Source organism: Microcebus murinus, chromosome 9, assembly GCF_040939455.1.
Source record: "Microcebus murinus isolate Inina chromosome 9, M.murinus_Inina_mat1.0, whole genome shotgun sequence".
In the NCBI taxonomy this organism is placed as follows: Eukaryota; Metazoa; Chordata; class Mammalia; order Primates; family Cheirogaleidae; genus Microcebus; species Microcebus murinus.
Window position 1 is genome coordinate 102,955,504 of NC_134112.1, and position 19,482 is coordinate 102,974,985.

The window sequence follows — 19,482 nt, forward strand, 5'->3', positions numbered from 1 at the left end:
ACAGCGGCTGCCCTCCGAGGGTCCCGCTGCTTCTCCAACCGTGTGGCCGCTGCCGACTGAGCGCGTCTCGGGCTGTGCTGCTCTTCCTCTCGCTTGGAACCTTCTCTAGCCACTCCGTTTAGAGACGGTTTCTGTCCCTTTCAGGAATGTTTGCTCCTGGACAATCTAACGCGTCTGGTAACTCGTAAACACCGATGACGTGAACGGCCACCAACCACCGCGGCCACCTGTCACGTGTGGCTGGAAGGGCAGCTCCTCCTCCACGCGCTGGCCCCGGAACATGGGCAGACTGTGAGCCCCAGAGCCCCACGGAGCCGACAGCCCAAGTGTGAACACGCGGAACCCTCACACGGGACCCGGCATGTGACAGGTGGTGACAGACGCTGGCGATTGTGTCAGGTGCCAACGTGTCCTCCGGGAGCAGGTTCCGCGGGAGGGATGGACCGGAAGCCGGGGGGTGGGGACTGTGGCCGGTGCGGGTGAGAGAACACACGTGTGGGAGCACCACACGCTACACACATGTGCACCTTTGGGTGACGGGTCACGGCAGGTGGCACTCGGGGTGCTGGAGTTCTGCTCCCCGTCCTGCCAGCCCGTGCCGGGTGCGGGGTCCCTTCCTGCTCCTCGAGGAGCCGAGGGTGCGTGTGCAGCAGAGGGCAGCTCACGAGGGACCCTGGGGCCGAAGCTGGGGCGGGGCTGGACAGCTGTGCGTGACCAGAGCCTCCTCCCGCAGCGCGGCCCCAGCGGCGTGGCCCAGGGGCGCCGAGCGTCCTTGACCGGGGCCTCTCGCGTGGGCAGGACGGCTCCCCACGGGTGTGACACGGAGGAGCCCAGGGCAGCCGTGGGGGGTGGCCCCGGGCGTCCTGAGACCCACGTCAGCGCCCAAGGGTGACGGTCCCACCGTGTGACCCAGAGATCGGTTTAGTCCCCCAGCTGCACGAAGACGCAGGCAGACGGGAGCGGCGGCCACGCCAACACGTCCCAGACGTGGCCGCGTCCCCGCCCTGGACACCTGCCTGCCCCGCCCGTAAACGGGATGGCGACACCCGCGTGTCTGCTAACGTGCTCACGAGGCTCTCGGCGGCCCTTAGTCAACACGGGTCCCTTCCAGACTCTTCCAGGAAGCCCTTTGGGGCCTGTCCGCAGGGGCGGGCGGAGGAAACCCCCGACTCGGGCGGCGTCCGGAGGGGGCCGGCGGCAGAGCCGGGAGCGAGCAGAGTCTGGGGGGGGCAGCGAGTCTGGGGGAGGAGAGAACTTGCCTGTCTTGAGCCCATAATGCACGTCCTCCACCCGCGACCCGACTGTGGACGGTGTCACCTCTAGGGACATGGAACAAACGTGCTGCCACGGCTCGACTGCGTGTGTCCCTGCAGAGTAGGTGCCACAGCCCCTGGCCACCGCCGTGGGAGTGACACTTCCTTTCCCGTCCCTGCCCTCAGCTCCTCTCTCCTTAGGGGAGCCCCCATGCCGTGTTTGGGGGACGCACAGTAGGACCTCACTGCTGTGCTGGTGGCCCTCAGGACACTTCCCGAACCCCGTTCCCGTGTGGCTTCGCCCATGGCTGACAACGGAGGCAGGGCGGGAGAGGGCTGGGGGGGGCTGTCTGTCCCCCAAATCCTGCCGCCATGAGCTGACGCCAGTGCCCGCTCCCAACGCCAGATCCTCGGTCTGGGGTCCGGGTCGACCCGGAGACAAGAGAACAGCCCGGCCTTTAGGACGCGTCACAGAGACTCCACCGGGAAGGTGAACTATCATGCGAGTGCCATCTTTCAGCCTTCATAGATAAGAGGGTACATCTGAATAAAATATAACAATTTAAACACCTACTAACTTCATTTTTCTATTGCAAGAAGCGAAATTGTAAAACGGCTAAAAAGTAAAGATCTGGAAAGCATCAAATCTCTCAAAGGGGATTTTTTTTCACACTCAAGCTTTGAAAAAAAAAAAAAAAGATCGATCATAAAAATACTGAAGGACCCACGTAGATCCTGAAATCAACTCACGTCTGACAGGCACCTGCGGACAAGCTGGAACTGGCTTGAGCGAATCCAAAGACATTTTTCACGGCTGACTTATTAAGATCTTTCCACAAGAAGAGATTTTAATTAAAGAAACTCACCTGCCAGAAGTCGGCCACGGTGGCAGCCAGCGGTCCCTGGGTGGCGATGTAGGCGGGGTTCCTGGGGTCGTGGTCCATCTGCGGAGACAGGGGCCGCAGGGAGACAGGGTTAGCCAGGGGTCATGACAGTCAGGAGAGAGCCCAGGCCCGGGCGGGGAGGTGCCTGCCCTGCACCCAGCGCCCTGTTGACAGGCGGCTGCTGCCGTGACGTGAGAGACCCCGGTGGCATCGTCCCGTCCGAGCCCGGCCACCACGTCTGCTCACTCCATGGGCGGCCACAGCCCCACAGGCTGCGTTTTCACCAGGCAGGTGACGCCGGAGCGCTCGGTCAGGACACCAGTGTGGACGATCTGTGGGGGTCCCCCCCTGCTCAGCGTCACGAGCCCACCCGTGGGACCCGCAGGTGCTGGCGGGGGAGGGGGAGCCTGTACTCTTCGCCGCGGGGAGAGCCCCAAGGCACGGCCGGACTCGCCACGTCCTACAAGCGCGAATCCACACCAGCTCCCCGCGTCCCTGAGAGAGTTTCCCTGTTTTTGTTTATCCTGAAAAGGGGGGCCCGGCACAGCCGGCTACAGGGCCTGTGTCTGCACCCCAGCCCGAGCGCCAGGCTCTTCCCCAGACGGGGTTCCGGCCTGGGGGAGCATTTTCCTTCCGATCGATATTTCTACTCCCCAGACGGGGGGCCGGCGTGGGCTCTCCGGCCTGCCGACTGGCCCCAATGCACCCTGCTAGCTCTGATAGGGAAGTCTGGCTTAAGAGACCTTTGTTATAACACTGAATTCACAGACTGGCTGAGCAGGGAAACAAACTTAAAGAAAGCAGAACCGAGCGCCAAGTTCTGGGCAGTGGCAGGATAGAGGAGCTTGCTGGGGCTGTCTGGGCTCGTGCCCGGCTGGCAAGCCCGGGCCGCCTACAAAAGGACATGGAGACACCGCGTCATCTTTGCCACCTCTTGCATTTCCCGGTACCCCCCAGGAGGGCCGTGGCGGCCGACCCCTGAGGAGAGCGTGGCTTTGCCAGCTGCTGATCCAGGCACACTGTTGCTCGTCCTTCTGCGTCTGGAACTAGGATTTGCTCCTTTGGTATCAGGTTTGAGTAAAGATTTTAGGTGCTTTGTATTTAAACATAATTACTAAGAATACATTTCTCAGCCGGGCGCGGTGGCTCACGCCTGTAATCCTAGCTCTCTGGGAGGCCGAGGCGGGTGGATCGCTCAAGGTCAGGAGTTCGAGACCAGCCCGAGCAAGAGTGAGACCCCGTCCCTACTAAAACAAATAGAAAGAAATTAATCGGCCAACTAAAAATATATAGAAAAATAAAATTAGCCGGGCATGGTGGCCCATGCCTGTATCCCAGCTACTTGGAAGGCTGAGGCAGGAGAATCGCTTGAGCCCAGGAGTTTGAGGTTGCTGTGAGCGAGGCTGACGCCACGGCACTCACTCTAGCCTGGGCAACAGAGTGAGACTCTGTCTCAAAAAAAAAAAAAAAAAAAAAAAAAGAATACATTTCTCAACACAGTGAACGAGTGAGTTTTCAGCACGTGGACTTCCAAGCTGGCACACGACTAGGTCCCAGCTTCACCTTAGAGCAGGGCTCTGCGTTTGGGTTTGGGGAAGAGTGGATGGAGGCTGGTTTTCCTCGGCTGTGATCCAGGAGCCCGCACGCAGCCCTGGGGTTGCAGAGCTGACGGCTGTCAGCGGGGAGAGGAGGCACCCCGGCACCTTGTAATTACTCCACCATAAAAGGGGGAACTGCATAAAGGAGCAGATGCAAGTTATTCTAACAGAACTGCAACGCAGTGCTAGCTGGGGGTGCAGGAGAAAGGCTTTCTGTGCATCTGATTCAGCGATTCGTAATTAAAACCGGACCTCGCTCTGAAATTCACCACAACACACACAATGCAGGTAAAATTACGTTGCTCTCCCTGAAAGCCCCAATTAAAATGTTTCAGTAGGAAAATGCTTAGCGGGAGTAAGGAGTTTTGATTTCCTGAAATATGCGCTTGTGGGGGGTGACAGCTATTTACGGAGACCCCTGTCTCTTCCTGCAAACAGTCACGGGTGCGGAGGAAACGCCACCCCCTTCGCAAACCTGCTTTTCTGCCCAAAGCAATTTCGACAGCAGCACGCTTTAAAACGGTGAGCATGTTCAGACTAGCACGTTCGGTTGCTCTCAAGACGAGAAACATGCGACCACAAGCAACAATCTGGACAGGGTCTTGGGAGGGCGAAGGAGGCAGCGTCTGTGATGGGTCCAAACGGTGCCGGCGTCCTGAGCTCCTCGAACCCGACACCCGCTCGGCACCCAGGACAGGAGCAAAGACAGACATGGGTGCGGGGAGGAGGTCGGTCACGGGAGCCCGGCCCCGGCGGCTGAGCCGGACAGGCCTTGCGCCCCCCCCTGCCCACCCCGCCCCGCCACTGGGGGCAGCAGACGGCAGGGTCCCGGCGTGGGCAGACGCGGCGTCAGCTCAACGGTAATTCGAAGGATGACGACAGTGATTTCGCCCCGTGACATTCCGTGGAAGAGAGGTCGCTCTGGGCAGGAGCGTTCTGTGCGTGTCGCGGTTTCGTGACTTTAGCTGGGTGACAGCCGAGCGAATGTTTAACCAAACACAGGGAAGCTTTGCTCCACGTGAGACTCTCGAATCAGGGTAAGCGCGTCTGGGGGAAGTCGGCTAAGGTTCTCCTGGCCTTTCCCAGAGCTGTTCCCAATCCTCCCTCCTCCTCCCCTGCTATTTCCGTCTCCCTGCGATCACTTCCCATCTGCGCGGGTGTCACGGTCAGTCCACGTCTCTGGGCCTCAGTGGCGGCCGGAAGAAGGTGGGGGAGGCTGGCGTGCGAGGGGCTGGACGACACGGTCTCTAAGTGCCCGCCGGTTGCGGTTCCTCACACACGCATGTGCGCAGACTCACCTGCGTGTGCCTCAGCGTCCTGGGCGTGGCCTGAACCCTCCGTGCAAAGCTGGACGCCCACAGACCCCATGCTGGCGGGTGGCTGTGGCCACGCACACGTGTGTGCCCTTCTCTGTGAGTGCGTGGGAAGGCGGGTCCCAGGAGACAGAGTCCGGCGCGTCCGGGGGGCCGCGTGTCCGGAGCGGGAAGGGTGGGGTGACAGCAAGTCCGGCAGGGACACCCCACCCGGAGCGGCCACGTGACCCCCCCGAAAACAGACGGTCGGAGGGCAAGTGCGGTTCAGGGTGTGACCTCGCTCTCACTGTATTCTCAGGAAGGAGGGAAGCCGCGTGTGTGTGTGTGTGTGTGTGTGTGTGTGTATGTGTGTTGCCCCCACCGTCCCCTGGGAGACGGATGCCTAGGCAGCGCCAGGTGACACGCCCAAGAGAGGCGTGTCCCTGCACGGGACTCAGTGCGCCGTGTGAAAGCCACCTAGCGATCTGCCTTGCGCTCTGGGATGGCAGCCGTGAACCGGGCGTGGGTGGCCGCTTTTATCTTTAGAAACGTTAATCTGCACCTAAACCTCAGCCATATTCCCCCAATATCCCAAGTAACACTGATTTTAGAAAGTGAAGCATCTGGCACGTGGAGACCACGGGACGCGAGTCCCGCAGCCGTGACGATCTTGAACGGAGCAGGGACGCGGGAGCCGCCCCGGTGGGGACGGGGGCAGGGGCCGGTTCCCGCCCCACACCACCCCCGCCCCAGCAGCCGCGGCGACCCGGAGTCCAGGAAGTGACCCTGCGGCTCGGGAGCAGGCTGTGGGGTCCCGCAGGGGAGGAGCGTGCCCGTCATTGTGTCCTGCTCTGCTCCCTCCGTCACCTGTCGCTGACATGCCCGCCCATGTCACGGGTGCTTTCTTGGCAACACGCACTGGACAGGCCTGAGATGTCAGGATGCTTCTCCGGGTAACAAGTCTTAACGTGGGAATTTACCGGAAAATTGTAGCTTCTGGTGATCAGTGGGAGACTTGATTTAAGGACTGTTATGAATTATTTTTGTGTTTTTTTTTTTTTTTTTTTTTTGAGACAGAGTCTCGCTTTTGTTGCCCAGGCTAGAGTGAGTGCCGTGGCGTCAGCCTAGCTCACAGCAACCTCAAACTCCTGGGCTCGAGCGATCCTTTTGCCTCAGCCTCCCTGGTAGCTGGGACTACAGGCATGTGCCACCATGCCCGGCTAATTTTTTTATATATATATCAGTTGGCCAATTGATTTCTTTCTATTTATAGTAGAGACGGGGTCTCGCTCTTGCTCAGGCTGGTTTTGAACTCCTGACCTTGAGCAATCCGCCCGCCTTGGCCTCCCAAGAGCTAGGATTACAGGCGTGAGCCACAGCGCCCGGCCCTATTTTTGTGTTTTAGTCTTACGCGTTGAGATTTATTTAAGTAAAATACTGAACACAAACTGCGTCATATACGGACAGATGTCTGGTCGCGAATATTTTCCGGGAACCGAGGAATCGGCTCCACACCGGCCGATTTCTTAGGATACTGAGCTCTCACTCTTTTCTGAGACGCCACCTGTCCCCACCTGAGCCAGTCAGATGCCCTCTGCATTGTGACTTCAGACCGTTTTTTTTCCTGCTTTGATAAACAGTAGGGGCGAAGATCCAGCTTATTTTTCAGTGTCACTGGGGATTTCGGACTTGCTCCCGGTAATGACACGTGTGTGCCGTGTGCTCCCGTGTTAATGACACTCCTCGGCGATGACCAAGCGAGGCCTTGAAGGCAGCTGGCGGGCCCGTCTCCCAGACACCCCGTGCGGGGAAACACAATTCCCATTTGCCTTCCTGACCTCCGATTTGAAAGGAGAGATCGCACGTTATTTACTCCTGGATGACTTCCCCGAGTCTAATGAGGACCGAGGACAGGCGTGACAGATGTAATTATCGCGGTTTGTTCTGCACAGCCAGGGGCTCCCTGCGCCGCGACTGCGAGCTCCTCACTCAGCGGCCGCGAGGAAGGTCATCGTCATCGTAGCCTGGGCTGTTTCGGAAAGAACAGGCACCACGGATTTCTTCTAGTTCATTCTCACAGCCCCGGTTGGAAGAGAGATTGGCGGTGTGAAACAAAGGCAAAGCACAGGTGCATTGACATCACCCCCCCTCGCCTCGGTGCTGACCCAGCTGCAGCCGGCGGGGCCTGGACGGTCACCCGCGTCTCTGCTCGCGGAAGGGAGACTTGAGCCGTGCGGACTCGCGGGATCCTGCCCGTCCTCAGCGCATAGCCTCGGCGCCCGGGTGCGCAGGAACGCCGTCCACGGCTTCAGCCGCCGGCACCCGTGTCCACGCTGGGGCCCAACTGAGGCCTCGGCCAGCTGCTCGGACACCTGCAAGCAGGTGCCCGCAGGGTGGAGGTGAGCCGGGCCCAGCCGCGGCACGGAGCCCCCACCTCCCGGGCTCCTAAATGGCGGCTTCGCTTCTAGCTCTGGCCTCGCCGGGAGGCTCGTCTCGGGGAAAAGGGCCTCCGCGGGCAGAAGGTGGCTTCTCTTTCCCTCCAAGTCGGGCTGGCGTCGCGATCGCCCCTCGCAGGGACAGGCCGGGCGCCAACAAGCCACCCTCCCCCCGGCGACGTTCGGTCCGTGGGACGAGAGACTGGCACGTCCGCTTGTCTTTGGTTTGACATTTTGAGTTAAAATTGACGGAAAAACACTGAGCATCTCACATCTCCCCAGGAAAGGCCGAGCGCCCAGCTCCAGCCAGAAGCAGACGGAACCCATCTCTGGAGTCCGGCTCTGCGGAAGTGACGCGGAGACTCCCTCCTGGCCTGGTCACGCCTGGCAGGAGCCTGGGCTCGGGGGGTGTAGACAAGGCACCCAGCTCCTCACTTTGAATTCACTTTCCAAAGCCGAGCATCAAGCTCACGGTGTGGCCGTGCAGTGCCAGGAGGTGTGAACGGCTCAGGGCATGTCTTCCCGGGCGGCTGTGCTCGCGATCAGAGGGCCAGGGGCTCGCCCGCGGCTTCGGGGGGCTGAGTGCAGACCGTGGGACGTGACTCGTGCCTGGGGGCGACCCCCGTCTCCCTCCCTCCCTGGCGCGGCAGCACCAGCCGGTGCCGCTTTGATCAAATGCAAACATGGGACTTGGTGAGACGCCCTCGTGATCCCTGGCGGTCAGAACCGGGAAAGTCTGTGTAAACGGGGAATGCCGAGGCCCGAGTCTGCCGTGAATCTGCACCGAGTCTTGCCCCTGTTAAAAACGCCACCGACCCTGGTCCCTGAACGCCCTCGTCTGGACGGCCCCACTGTCCTCCCCCTGCGCCATGCCGCCCACCTGCGCCCAGGCAGCCCCATCCTCCCAGTCTCCCCGGAACCCGCTCGGCCCCACACCTCCCCCTGCACCCCATTCTTTGCCCACCTCGGGGCAGCTTCAGCTTGCCCCTCAACCCCCAGCCCCCTCGAAGTTCCAGACGGGGAGAATGTTCCGGGGACACCCAGGTTAAGGCATGCTGGCAGGACGGGCCGCCAGGCGTGGGCTGGTGCGGAGCCCCTGAAGCTGGGCCTGAGGTCTCGCTCCCGCCACGTGGTGCAGGGGGGCTGCTGCACCGTCCCCAGACACAGGGACACCCCCTGTCCCCTGCTCCCCGGGAGTGTCGCCCCCCCCCCATGCTTGTCCTTAGGAAGGATCTTGCTGCTGGAAAAACCTGGAAGGAATGAACCTACGGGCTCGAACCTGCCTCAGTGTCACTGATGGTTAAAAAGGGGGCAGGTTTGGGCCTCACGTCTCCACCTCCCCGGAATAAACGGGGTACGTGGCTACGGGAAAGGAGGGTGCCCCCGACCACCACTGTCCCCAGAAGCCTACAAGGGCCCTTCCGTTCAGGACGCGGCTCTACGGGTCCCCGGACAGCTCTGCCCAGGGGGAGGGCGGCAGAGACTCGGCCAGCCCACGGCCCAGAGCAGAGCAACTCCATGTCCCCCGAAGGCCCCCCGTGTGGTCCTGCCACGTGGTCCCGCCACGTCCGGCTCCCCAGGCAAAGCCCGGCGCCCGGGGGTGGGTGGGTGGGGCGGGTACTTACAATGGGGCTGGCGTTGATGTAGTCCGAGCTGCCCAGGCTGCTCTCCGGCTTCAGCAGGACCCGGGAGTGGTCGTCTGCAACAACAAGAGCAGGCGTCAGAGTCCCCTCGCCCCCGCGTGAACGCCGCTGCCGCCGGCCTGGTCTCCCCGCCCCTCGGGGCCCCTCCATGCGCAGGCGTACGCGCGGGAGTTGTGGGGGGCTGCGCCCGGCTCCCATGGGTGGGATCCAGACCCTGGTGTCCGTCCTACGTGGAGCTCGGGTCCCAGGCGAAGCGTTCCTCTGCGAGACTTCACGCAATGCTCGCCTGCGTTCATGTTCTCAAAGCCGCGTTTGCCTTTAAACAACGGACGTGTTTGGCAACACGCAGCGAATAAACATAAGGGTCAGATTCCAGCACAGGCTGCTGACCAAGATACACGGTTCTGTGGCCGATAAACGGTAAAATCCTCGACATCGCTGGAGTTTAGTCTGACAAGGAGGGTGAGAGGGAAAACCAGGCGAGAGGAAGGGGAGGGGAGAGTGTCGGCACACGCGTGGACTCCTTGCTCGAACACGGCCCGTCACAGGCACGTGGCTCGACTGTAGTCAAAGTCGGCCACACGGGGGTCTGTCCAGGTACGATGCCACTGAGTCTCGGACTACTGTAACTTTCCTTCTAGAACAATCCCCGCCTGCTCGCAGCCTGTTTCCAGGGCCTTCCGCCGCGTGGCCCTCGGTGGGACTCGGGAGGCTGGCAGAGGGGAAGCTGGGGGCCCTTCCTCCTCCCCTTCTCCGGGGGTGCGGCAGGTGCCCCCAAACCCAGGCAGGTGGTCAGGTGAGGCCGGACGCGGCCCAGCGCATCAGCTCTGCAGCCTGCACTGCAGGACGCCCCGTGGGGGCAGACGGACAACCGGGGCCGGGGCCTCCGGATGCCACATGCCCGGCGGCCCTGCGACCTCCACCCTGGTCCTGCTTCCCCGAGGTCAACCGCGCGGCGTCCGTCCCCGCGGACCCTGGCCACCGGGAGGAAGTGGCTGCCACTGCGGGGCAGCTCGGTGGTGGCAATGAAGCCACAGGGCCTTTGCACTCATTTGTGTGTCTTTCATTTCTCTCGCAGGCTCTACTTAGAAACTCGGCGAGTCTCCCGCCGGCCGGGACCCGGGCACTGCGTGGGGGGCGCCAGCCCGACCGTCCCCTGCGGCGTCAGGGTTGGGCCTGCCAGCAGGGACAGGAGGGGGAGGGAACGCGTGCGCACGTTTATACCCAATGCTGTGGAAGCTTCCAGATCATCCCGCCAGCCCTAAGCCAAGGCGTGAACGGTGCAGAAACCCCATGCCCTCAATGGCTTTGGGCTCCTGCACCAATTTGCTCTCCAGGGAGTGGAAACCGGCAGTGGCAGGAAACCGAAATAAAATTTACCGGGAAAAATCGGTCAACTCTGACATCCGAACGCACTGCAGACGCCACCCCCAAAATTAAGTTCCAGAAGCCAGTTCACAGCGTGGCACCCCACAGACTCATCAAAGCAAGGCACAGGCTCTGCTCAGAGCGGGCGCGCTGGGCCTGCCGCCGCAGCCTCTGACAGAACTCCGGAATCAAAGAGCAGGACTTCTAGCGGCTTCCGGAGGGTTCCGGAGGGTCACCTGAGCGCTGCCTCATTACCAGCATCTCCAACACAGCCGGCGTGGCGCCCAGACAAAGCAGTGAGGATGGCTCCCGAGGTGGGTCGGGGAAACCTTTACAAAGCAGGGCCGAGCTAGCGGGGACGGGGGAAGAGTCGCAGCCGGAAGTTTCCGCTCACGGAGCATCCCGGCGCAGGCTGCCAGCAACAGCCCCGGGGGACGGCGCCCAGGGGCCGGGCACCAGCTGGACTTTCTCAACAGAAAATTAAGAAAATGCTTCATAAGTCCGGGAGTCTCAGGGAATTAAAACGCAGCCTGTGGACCTGGGCCTCTGAAGGGCAGCGGCGAGACCTGCACCCGCCGAGCCGAGGGCAGGTCCGGGGGAGGCTGCCGCAGTGACCTGGGCAAGGAACGCGGCTCCCCTGGGGCCGCCCTTCTACGGACGGGGTGAGGCCGGGCGCTGTGGCTCACGCCTGTAATCCCAGCACTCTGGGAGGCTGAGGCGGGCGGATTGCTCGAGGTCAGGAGTTCGAAACCAGCCTGAGCAAGAGCGAGACCCCGTCTCCACTATAAATAGAAAGAAATTAATTGGCCAACTAATATTTATAGAAAAAATTAGCTGGCATGGTGGCTCATGTCTGTAGTGCCAGCTACTCGGGAGGCTGAGGCAGGAGGATTGCTTGAGCCCAGGAGTCTGAGGTTGCTGTGAGCTAGGCTGACGCCACGGCACTCACTCTACCCTGGGCAAAGAATGAGAGTCTGTCTCAAAAATAAATAAATAAAAATAAAGATGGGGTGAGCTGAAGACAGGGCTGGGAAGCTTCAGTGCTCCCGGTGTGATTTTGCCTCAGCGCACGGCTTTTAAGGTCAACGGTGGGGGAGTCATCTTGCTTTTGCTGTGGGCCGTCCTGAGCCTCCGCTGGAGGCCCAGGCCCACCCTGCAAGGGCCGGGTGCGGGAGGGGCGGGGCTGCAGGGGACAGAGTCTCGCGCAGGGGCGCGGCCCCTCGCCCAGCGAGTCTCTGAACCGTCTTCTGATTCACTTTTCCTCTTCGTCTTTTAGAAGAGACACGTGGGAGCCTGTTGGAGGGTAGCACCACGTCCCCAAGTCTCCTGAAACTGCGGTCCCCGACCCCTGGGCCGAGGACTGGTGCTGGCCCCTGGCCTGTTGGGAACCAGCCTCGCAGCAGGAGGCGGGGGAGCTCCGGGTCAGAGCGCGAAGCTCCTTCTGCGTTTGCAGCTGGTCCCCGTCGCTGGGTCTCCCCTGGGCTCCGCCTCGGTCAGGTCAGGGGCGTGAGATTCTCACAGGAGCGCGGACCCTGCCGTAAACTGCGCATGATCCAGGTTGCGGCTCCCTATGAGAATCCAGTGCCTGCAGATCTGAGGTGGAGCTGAGGTGGTGATGCCAGTGCTGGGAGCGGCTGCAGACACAGATTGTCATTGGCAGAGGGGTCTGACTGCACAGTAAATGTAACGTGCTGGAGTCATCCCGAAACCATCCCGTCCCGGTCCATGGAAAACATTGTCTTCCGTGAAACCTGTTCCTGGTGCCCAAAAGGCTGGGGAACTGCTGTCCTAAAAGACAGATTCCTTGCAGCATGAGGTTCCCTTTATCTGTAGTAAGGCCAAGGTGGGCAGGGTGGGGGGGGGTGGAGTTGCTCTGGCAAGCTCAGCCCTTCGGTGCAGGTGGAGCCAGCTGGGCCCGCAGGTGAGCAGACGACCGAGTCTCCCGCCTCTTCCCCACTCACTGCGGGTCGGCCCCTCCCACTCAGCGCAGACACACACGTCCCCCTTGGGGGAAGACGGCCGGAACCACAGTGTGAGAGTTTGTCCCAGCCCGGCTTCCCTGAAGGAATGGGCGTGTTCTGCAAACAGTCCGAGAACTCGCCCAGAGGCCAGAAAACACGGGACCTTGTGTGGCTCCTCCCTTCCCGACCTGGCCCGTCACCGAGCCACGTCCTCTAACAAGGCCACGGCGTCCGTCACCAGGGAGGGAGGGAGAGAGACGCATGTCAAGAAGGTACTTGGGGAATTAAGCCACACGACGCGCTTGCCCGTTCTGGGCCCCTAAGGTACCGGTCACACACCGCGCCCCGTTCAAGAGTATTTCAGATTCCTCCACTGTTCTGGTCCGCGTCTTCACGTAAGGAGCAGTTTCACAGGCACCCTCCCTGGTCCTGGAAGGCGTGCCACAGACAGAGCAGCGGCTGCTTCTCCATCTCAGGCAGAAGACACTCCGGCCCGGAACGGCCAAACGCTTTAGGTGAGAAGGCAATGTGGCCGCTGGGGACCGCAGGGCTCGTGTCCTGTCACCCACCAGCCGGCCAGGCGGCCCTGGGCGAGTCACCCGACACCCTCGGGGGCTGGGTCTGTCACCCAGAACGCAGGGTGATGACTCTCCCTAACGCGAAGGGCTGCTGGGACAAGTGGCTCATAGCAAGGGCTGGGGACAGGTCCGGGACCGCAGAGGACACACGCCTGGGCAGGGCCGCCAGGGGGAACAGGCGCTCACGGCACTCGGCGTAGTCCGGAAGCCTCAGGCGATTTCCATAAACACCAACAGGAGAGACGAGTTCCCGCTCCCTCTCGGGGGACAGAGAGCCCGGCGGTGGCCAGGCCACGCGTGGCAGCATCATCACTGATGGCTCTGTGATCTGGAACCTTCTTCTGTCTCCTCCCTAGCACGTCCCAGGACAGTACCTGGAGGCCGCCCTGCCTAGAACCTCGTCCTGCGACGTGGCCTGGGTCCCCACGCTGCCTTCTTCCCCATGCTCTGTGAAGGTGTGGACGCTGTCATCGTGCTGGCTGGACACGCTCTTCGCATGCCGGTGGCGTGGCTCGGGGACACGCACCGCACACCTGGGCAGGCGCCGGCCTCCCACTCCCGCAGGGCCGGGCTGGGGTCTCCACGGCGACACAGGAACTGGGACACGCGCAGATGCAACGGGCACCCTGCGTTTGCACTGGTGCCCCGGGGTGCGGCGGTCCTTTGCAGATACGGCCTGAACTTGGCCACCCACCTGGGTGCCGCTACACCGCTGGCTTCCTGACGGGCTCCTGCCGATCACACAGAAACGACTTCCTCTGGACCTGTCGCAGTTGGGGCAAGGGGGTGGATTGCCACGCCAGGTTTATTTCCAGACTCCGAGGAGCCCAGCAGCCGTTGCTCTGTGGATCTGGGCACTGAGGACAAGTGGCCACTGAGGAAGGGCCACTGGAGCCACACGCCCGCCCCCACTGGAGCCACACGCCCGCCCCTCCTGGTGACCCAGGAGAATCTCCCTGCTTCGAGGTCTGAGCACAACTGGGCCACGTGACTTGAGATGCTCACAAGTGCCGTGGATCGGGGGCGTGTCCTGCCGCCACCAAACGACACGCCAGAGGCAGGACCCTTCTCTGACAGGACGGCAGCCTGGGCTCTGCGGCCCCAGGCCTGTGTCACCTGTGACAGACCACACGGCCACGGACCACGGACCACCTGCCTCTCGGCTGCAGTTGTGGCCCTAATGGTGGGCTCACGGCAGTGACATCAGTGTTGCTGAGACACACGTGTCCTGGGGCAGCACAGTCCCTAATAGGCGCGGCCACTCGTGGGGACCAGGAACGCAGTGACCATGTGAAAAGGCAGCAGAAAGAAGGGCGGGCGGGGAAGGGCCACGGCAGGGCCCAGGTGTCCACGGGGAGGGGTGGGGTGGTGGTGCAGGTCGAGTGGTCCCCGGGTGTCGTGGAGATGCAGACACGCAGTCCCTCGGGGAAACGGGTTCTGAGAACGGGCGGGCGGGCCCCTGTGGGCCTGGCGGGACCCTGCCACGGCGGTGCCCAGGCGTGCGGTCTGTGACTGTCTGGAAGGGCGGCGGCGGTGGCTGGGAGGAAACAGCTTCACCGGGGTCAAGCCGGGTCAGGGGAGAAAGTCGGGGCAGCGGGTCCAACATCAGAAAGACAAAAGACAGACACAGGAACCAAACGCAGGTTTGAACCCTGGCTGCATCCTGGTCAGACCCCTGCGGTGACGGCTGCATCGGGAATGACGGGGACCAATGAGTACGGACGGCGTCACGGGCCGAGCTGCGCCCACATGCGTGTGTTGATGTCCGAGGCCCCCAGGACCCAGATGAGGCTGTCCTCGGGGAAGGGTCTCCGAAGAGGCCGGCGGGGAAGGCGAGGTCAGGACGGTGTGGCCGGCCTGGCAAAGGGGAGTCTGCACACAGCCCTGCGCCGGGAGGGGCGGCCGCACGCCTGGGAAGAGGCCTCTCGAGGGCCTCCCTGCCGGGCCTCGACCAAGATGGAGAGGGGATAAATCCATTTCGTTGCCACCCAGGCAAGCTCAGACGCTGGACGTGGGACCCTGCTCGTGGCCCAGGACAGCCGTGGGGTGGAGCTGGAGGAGAACATGGCGCTTCTCGGAGACGCAGGCTCAGGGACTCTAAAGTCATGATGCCTGATCGTCCTGTGAAATGGTTTGCCTGAAACACGGGTGAAGCACAGACGTGCATCACGCGAACATGGCACCGTACTACGGGGTGGTCGAGTGCAGGTGGGGGACGTAGGTGACTGATCATCAAACGAACATTCCAACTTCAGTCTTACAACTTTCTTAACAAAAAATGTGGGAAAGGCCGGGCGCGGTGGCTCACGCCTGTCATCCCGGCACTCTGGGAGGCTGAGGAGGGCGGATCGCTCAAGGTCAGGAGTTCGAAACCAGCCTGAGCAAGAGCGAGACCCTGTCTTTACTAAAAAATAATAGAAAGAAATTAACCAGCCAACTAAAAATATATAGAAAAAATTAGCCGGGCATGGTGGTGGCGCAAGCCTGTAGTCCCAGCTACTTGGGAGGCTGAGACAGGAGGATCGCTTGAGCCCAGGAGTTTGAGGTTGCTGTGAGCGAGGCTGACGCCACGGCACTCACTGTAGCCTGGGCAACAGAGTGGGACTCTGTCTCAAAAAAAAAAAAAAGTGGAGGAAACCGTGCCCGCTACGGCTCTGCTCAGGGAAGACGGCCCGCCGTGAGCAGCTCAAGAGGAGCGGCCGGGAGAGACGCCGCGGCCCCGGAGCCTCTCATCTGGGGGGTCCCTGCCCCCCACCCTTCCCCTCCGGGTCCGTCCTGTGTGACGCTCACGGCTGTCAGCGGGCGTGAGGGGACGCTGTGTGGGAGACGCATGGCACCGTGGCTGAGGGGGACAGGTCGGGAGTGTCCCCGACACCTGGGCCCTGGGCCCCGCCGCGGCGCAGTCCCAGTGCACGGAGCAGCCGCCCCGAAAGGCAGCGGAGGGGCGTGGTCGGCGTTGGTCCTGCTGCACACGTTCGCACCCAAGACCGGAAGACGCCAAGAGCACGTCCACAAGCCGAGCAGTTGCAGGAAGCCGAGAGGGGAGCTGGTACGGTGAGCCAGGTTTCCAGTCCCCCGGATCCTGAGGACTCGGTTTCCTAGGGGCGGACGCGGAGCTGGACTCTGTCAGGACAGACACACTCGGCTGTGGAAGGCCAGGGCCGGGCTCAGCCGCAGTCCGCAGGGAGAGACCCCGGACCTCAGTGGGCCGCGGCCTACACAGGGGCTCCTTGGTGACCTGCCCATCCCACAGCGAGCGGGAACTCACACCGCGCCCACCCACCCAGCGCGCTTGGCCCTTCTGGGCGTGGAACAGGAGGGCACGTCCAGGGGAGGCTGACCGGCCATTCCCAGGCCCTCTGAGACCCCCCGACGCTGAGATCCTGAGAGTAGAACTGGAGCGTGAAGGGTGACAGGTGAGGACAACTGTGCCACACGAGGTTCGATGTCCCACAGATCTATTGGTTCGGCTTTAAGAAAAAGAGCAGGCCGGGCGCGGTGGCTCTCGCTTGCAGCCCCAGCACATTTGGAGGCCAAGATGGGAGCATCGCTTGAGCCCGGGAGTTTGAGACCAGCCTGGGCAACACAGCGAGATCCTGTCTCTACCAAAAAAAAAAAAAAAATTGGCCAGGTGTGATGGCACACACGTGTAGTCCCAGCTACTCGAGAGGCCGAGGCAGGAGGATCGTTTGAGCCCAGGAGTCTGAGGTTGCAGTGAGCTGTGATGACACCACTCACTCACTCTACCTGGGCGACAGAGCGAGCCCCTGTCTCAAAAAATAAAAAATGAAAGAAAGAAAAGAGACAGAGCAAAGAGAATACAAAACCTGAGCTCTGCGTGGCGGAGCCGTGCGGAGTGTCAGCGCGCCGACTTACAAACCGGCCAGCTCTGGCTCTGGGCACCAGAGGCCCCGAGCGGCTCAGAGAAGGCGCGTTTGCCGCTGTGGTTTGGAGACGGCACTGTGAGCCCGTCCTCACCTTCGGGAGAAAGAGCCCAACGAGGGTGACTGTGGACCTCGTCCCCAAGCAGCCCTTGGCGCCCAGGCAGAGCCGCTGCCGGGACAGCTTCTGCCTGTGGCGCAGCGGACAAGGAGCCCGCGTAGACTGCTGGGACGTTCTCCTTTCCACACCAGCAAGCCCACAGCCCCCCGAATCCTCGCAGCGGGGGCTCGGCTGGCTCTGAGATCAAGAAGGGGAGGACGGCTGCCCAGCCAGGAGCCTCTCCCCGCACCGTCTCGGGAGAGCGTGACAGGCGGGTGCGGAACAGTCTTCTACGAGAGGAAGCGGGAAAGCCCTTGCTCACTCGTCGGATCTAGGAGAACTGCTCACCTTTTCGATCTTTAAAACCACGTCAGGGTGATTTCTGGTCACTCAGAAGTGGCCTGAGCAGAACATTCCTTACGGGGGACTCTGCTGAGGGCCCGGGAGGAAAAACACTACGGCAAAGGTTTATTTGGGAAGACACTGTTTTCTGAGAATTTCAAGGACAGCCGTGCCTGGCCCGAGCGCTGCCGTCCTTGCGGTTCACACGCGCGTGTCTGTCTGTGGGGGTCTGAGACCTGTGTGTGCGTCTTCCCGACACACAGAATCTCAGAGGTGTCTGTGGAAGCAGGCGTCTGCGTCCCAGGCAGCCCGAGGAGGGTGGGCGCTGGCACCGCCAGGCCGGCTGGAAACCCCAGAGTCCTGGTCTGCCAGGCGGGGTTTCTCGTGAGGGTGGAAGGTGGCAGCCAGGGCAGCCTGGCAGCTCGGCGGGCTGGGCAGCCTCCTCCATCCCAGCAGTCGGCAGGTGGGGGCAAGAGGTCCCAGCTGTGCCCCTGGCCGTGCGCTGAGCCCTCGTCTCTGCAGGGACGGCGTCCTCGGGAGCCGGCGTGTCCAGCGCTGCCCGGCTCGTCCCCCTCTCGGCCTTGGCGTCCCCTGGTCCCAGTCTCGGTCCCCTCTGGTTCTGCCTCCGTTGCCATTTCTGTGTCTCTGACTACCTCTCTCCCTCGTAACACAGAGCCGAAAATATTTTTTTGTTTAAGACCATACACCAAAATAGCATCCTGTTCCTGTTCCTAATTTACAAAGCAGATGAGCAAAACACTGCACAGCTCCTTTCTCCAACACGCAAAACCTCAGAGAGTGCACGTCAAGTTCTTCAGGCCTCCGAGATGACACGACCAGACCCAGCCCGCAGACCCGGGGCCGGCCACGCAGCTCGCAAGTGTCGTCCCTGAAGATGATTTGGGCGTGGCTGGAACCCCAGGCCGCAAGGACCCGGGGGCCACGACTCTCCCAACTTGGATTTCCTGCGCAACTCGCCCCCACGCCGGGTCCAGCCTGGGCAGGGAGGCGTGGGGCCCGGAAGGCAGGGCGTGCACGGCTCCGTGTGGAGGGACAGGCAGGGGGGCCTCGGCACACGTACTCGGTGAATTCAGCTTCATCTTGGAGGTTGGGCAGCCACCTCGTTCTCTTGGGGGGGGCGTTCCTCCCACGGGGGTGGCCAGGAGAGGGGCTGCTCACAGCAGGGTTCGGAGGCGGGGGCGCCCGGGCGGGAGGGTGGATGTGAGCACCCCTCGGACAGACGTGCACAAACCTGAGGCACACGCGTGCAAGACACGGTTGAAGGGCACACGCAGAGTGAGACGCCACAGGGACCGAGGTGCCCTGTGCAGCGTGCGGACGCACGCAGGAACGAGTGCCGGTCTGTCCCGTGAGGAGAATGGCGGCTGGGTGCGGTCAGGCGGGCTCGGGGGCTCAGGGGCAGTCCCCCACGGGAGGCTGGACAGCCAGCCGGCGTCCGAGCAGCGGCATTCCCTCCCTCGTAGGGGACGGGGTGAAATCTGGAGGAAAGTTTCATTCTAAGAGTCAAGGCGGCCAGCGGTACGGAGAGAAAGTGACGGAACACCATGAAGGCAGTGTCCGGCGAGTGTCTGTTCCGTCCAGTCTTGGTCACAAGGACACTGCATCCCCGTCCTCCCGCCCTGCGCGTCTCCCCTCCCACCGTGTCCCTCCAGAGACCATGCACTTCTGGGGTCTCCGTTCCTGGCGATGCCACCCCCAGAGGGAAGGTCCCGTGGTGTGGGCGGGGTCGTGCCAGGTCACCAGGGCCAGGAGCAGGGGCAGCACAGCCACGCTCACTGCCGTGTGACGTCCCCAACCGCAGGGCTCAGCACCCCTCTGTGGGACCCGGGTGTCAGCGGGGGCTGGGCCGTGTCCCCAGAGGGGCCGTCAGTGGGGGAGGGGCTGGGCGGGCGGGGGAGGGGCTCGGGGGAGGGGGTACGTACAGGTGAGCACGGCCGGTGAGCGGTTCTTGGGCGCGTTCTCCTCCCGCTGGGCCACGAGCGAGCTGCTGGGCTCCGCCTGGTAGGCGCACAGCGCTTCCCACTCCTTCTCCAGCCGGTTCTTGTTCTTCAGGTGGTCCTCCATGTAGGCCTGGAAGGGAAACAGAGTCAGGAGCCAGCTTGCATGAGCGCTGTAGGCAGGGCACG

At 62.3% G+C, this 19,482-nt stretch overlaps 1 protein-coding gene across 1 annotated transcript in view; it reads right to left on the reverse strand.

Moving 5' to 3' along the window:
• The window catches only part of PTPRN2 (protein tyrosine phosphatase receptor type N2), a 595,476-nt gene that overhangs the window by 35,326 nt on the left and 540,668 nt on the right, over positions 1 to 19,482 (reverse strand). The window contains exons 15-17 of the mRNA XM_076006762.1: positions 19,279 to 19,426; positions 9,088 to 9,161; positions 2,120 to 2,197 (exon numbers count right to left, since the gene is read on the reverse strand). Of these exons, the coding sequence (XP_075862877.1) occupies positions 2,120 to 2,197; positions 9,088 to 9,161; positions 19,279 to 19,426 (300 nt within the window). The remainder of the gene's footprint in view (positions 1 to 2,119; positions 2,198 to 9,087; positions 9,162 to 19,278; positions 19,427 to 19,482) is intronic.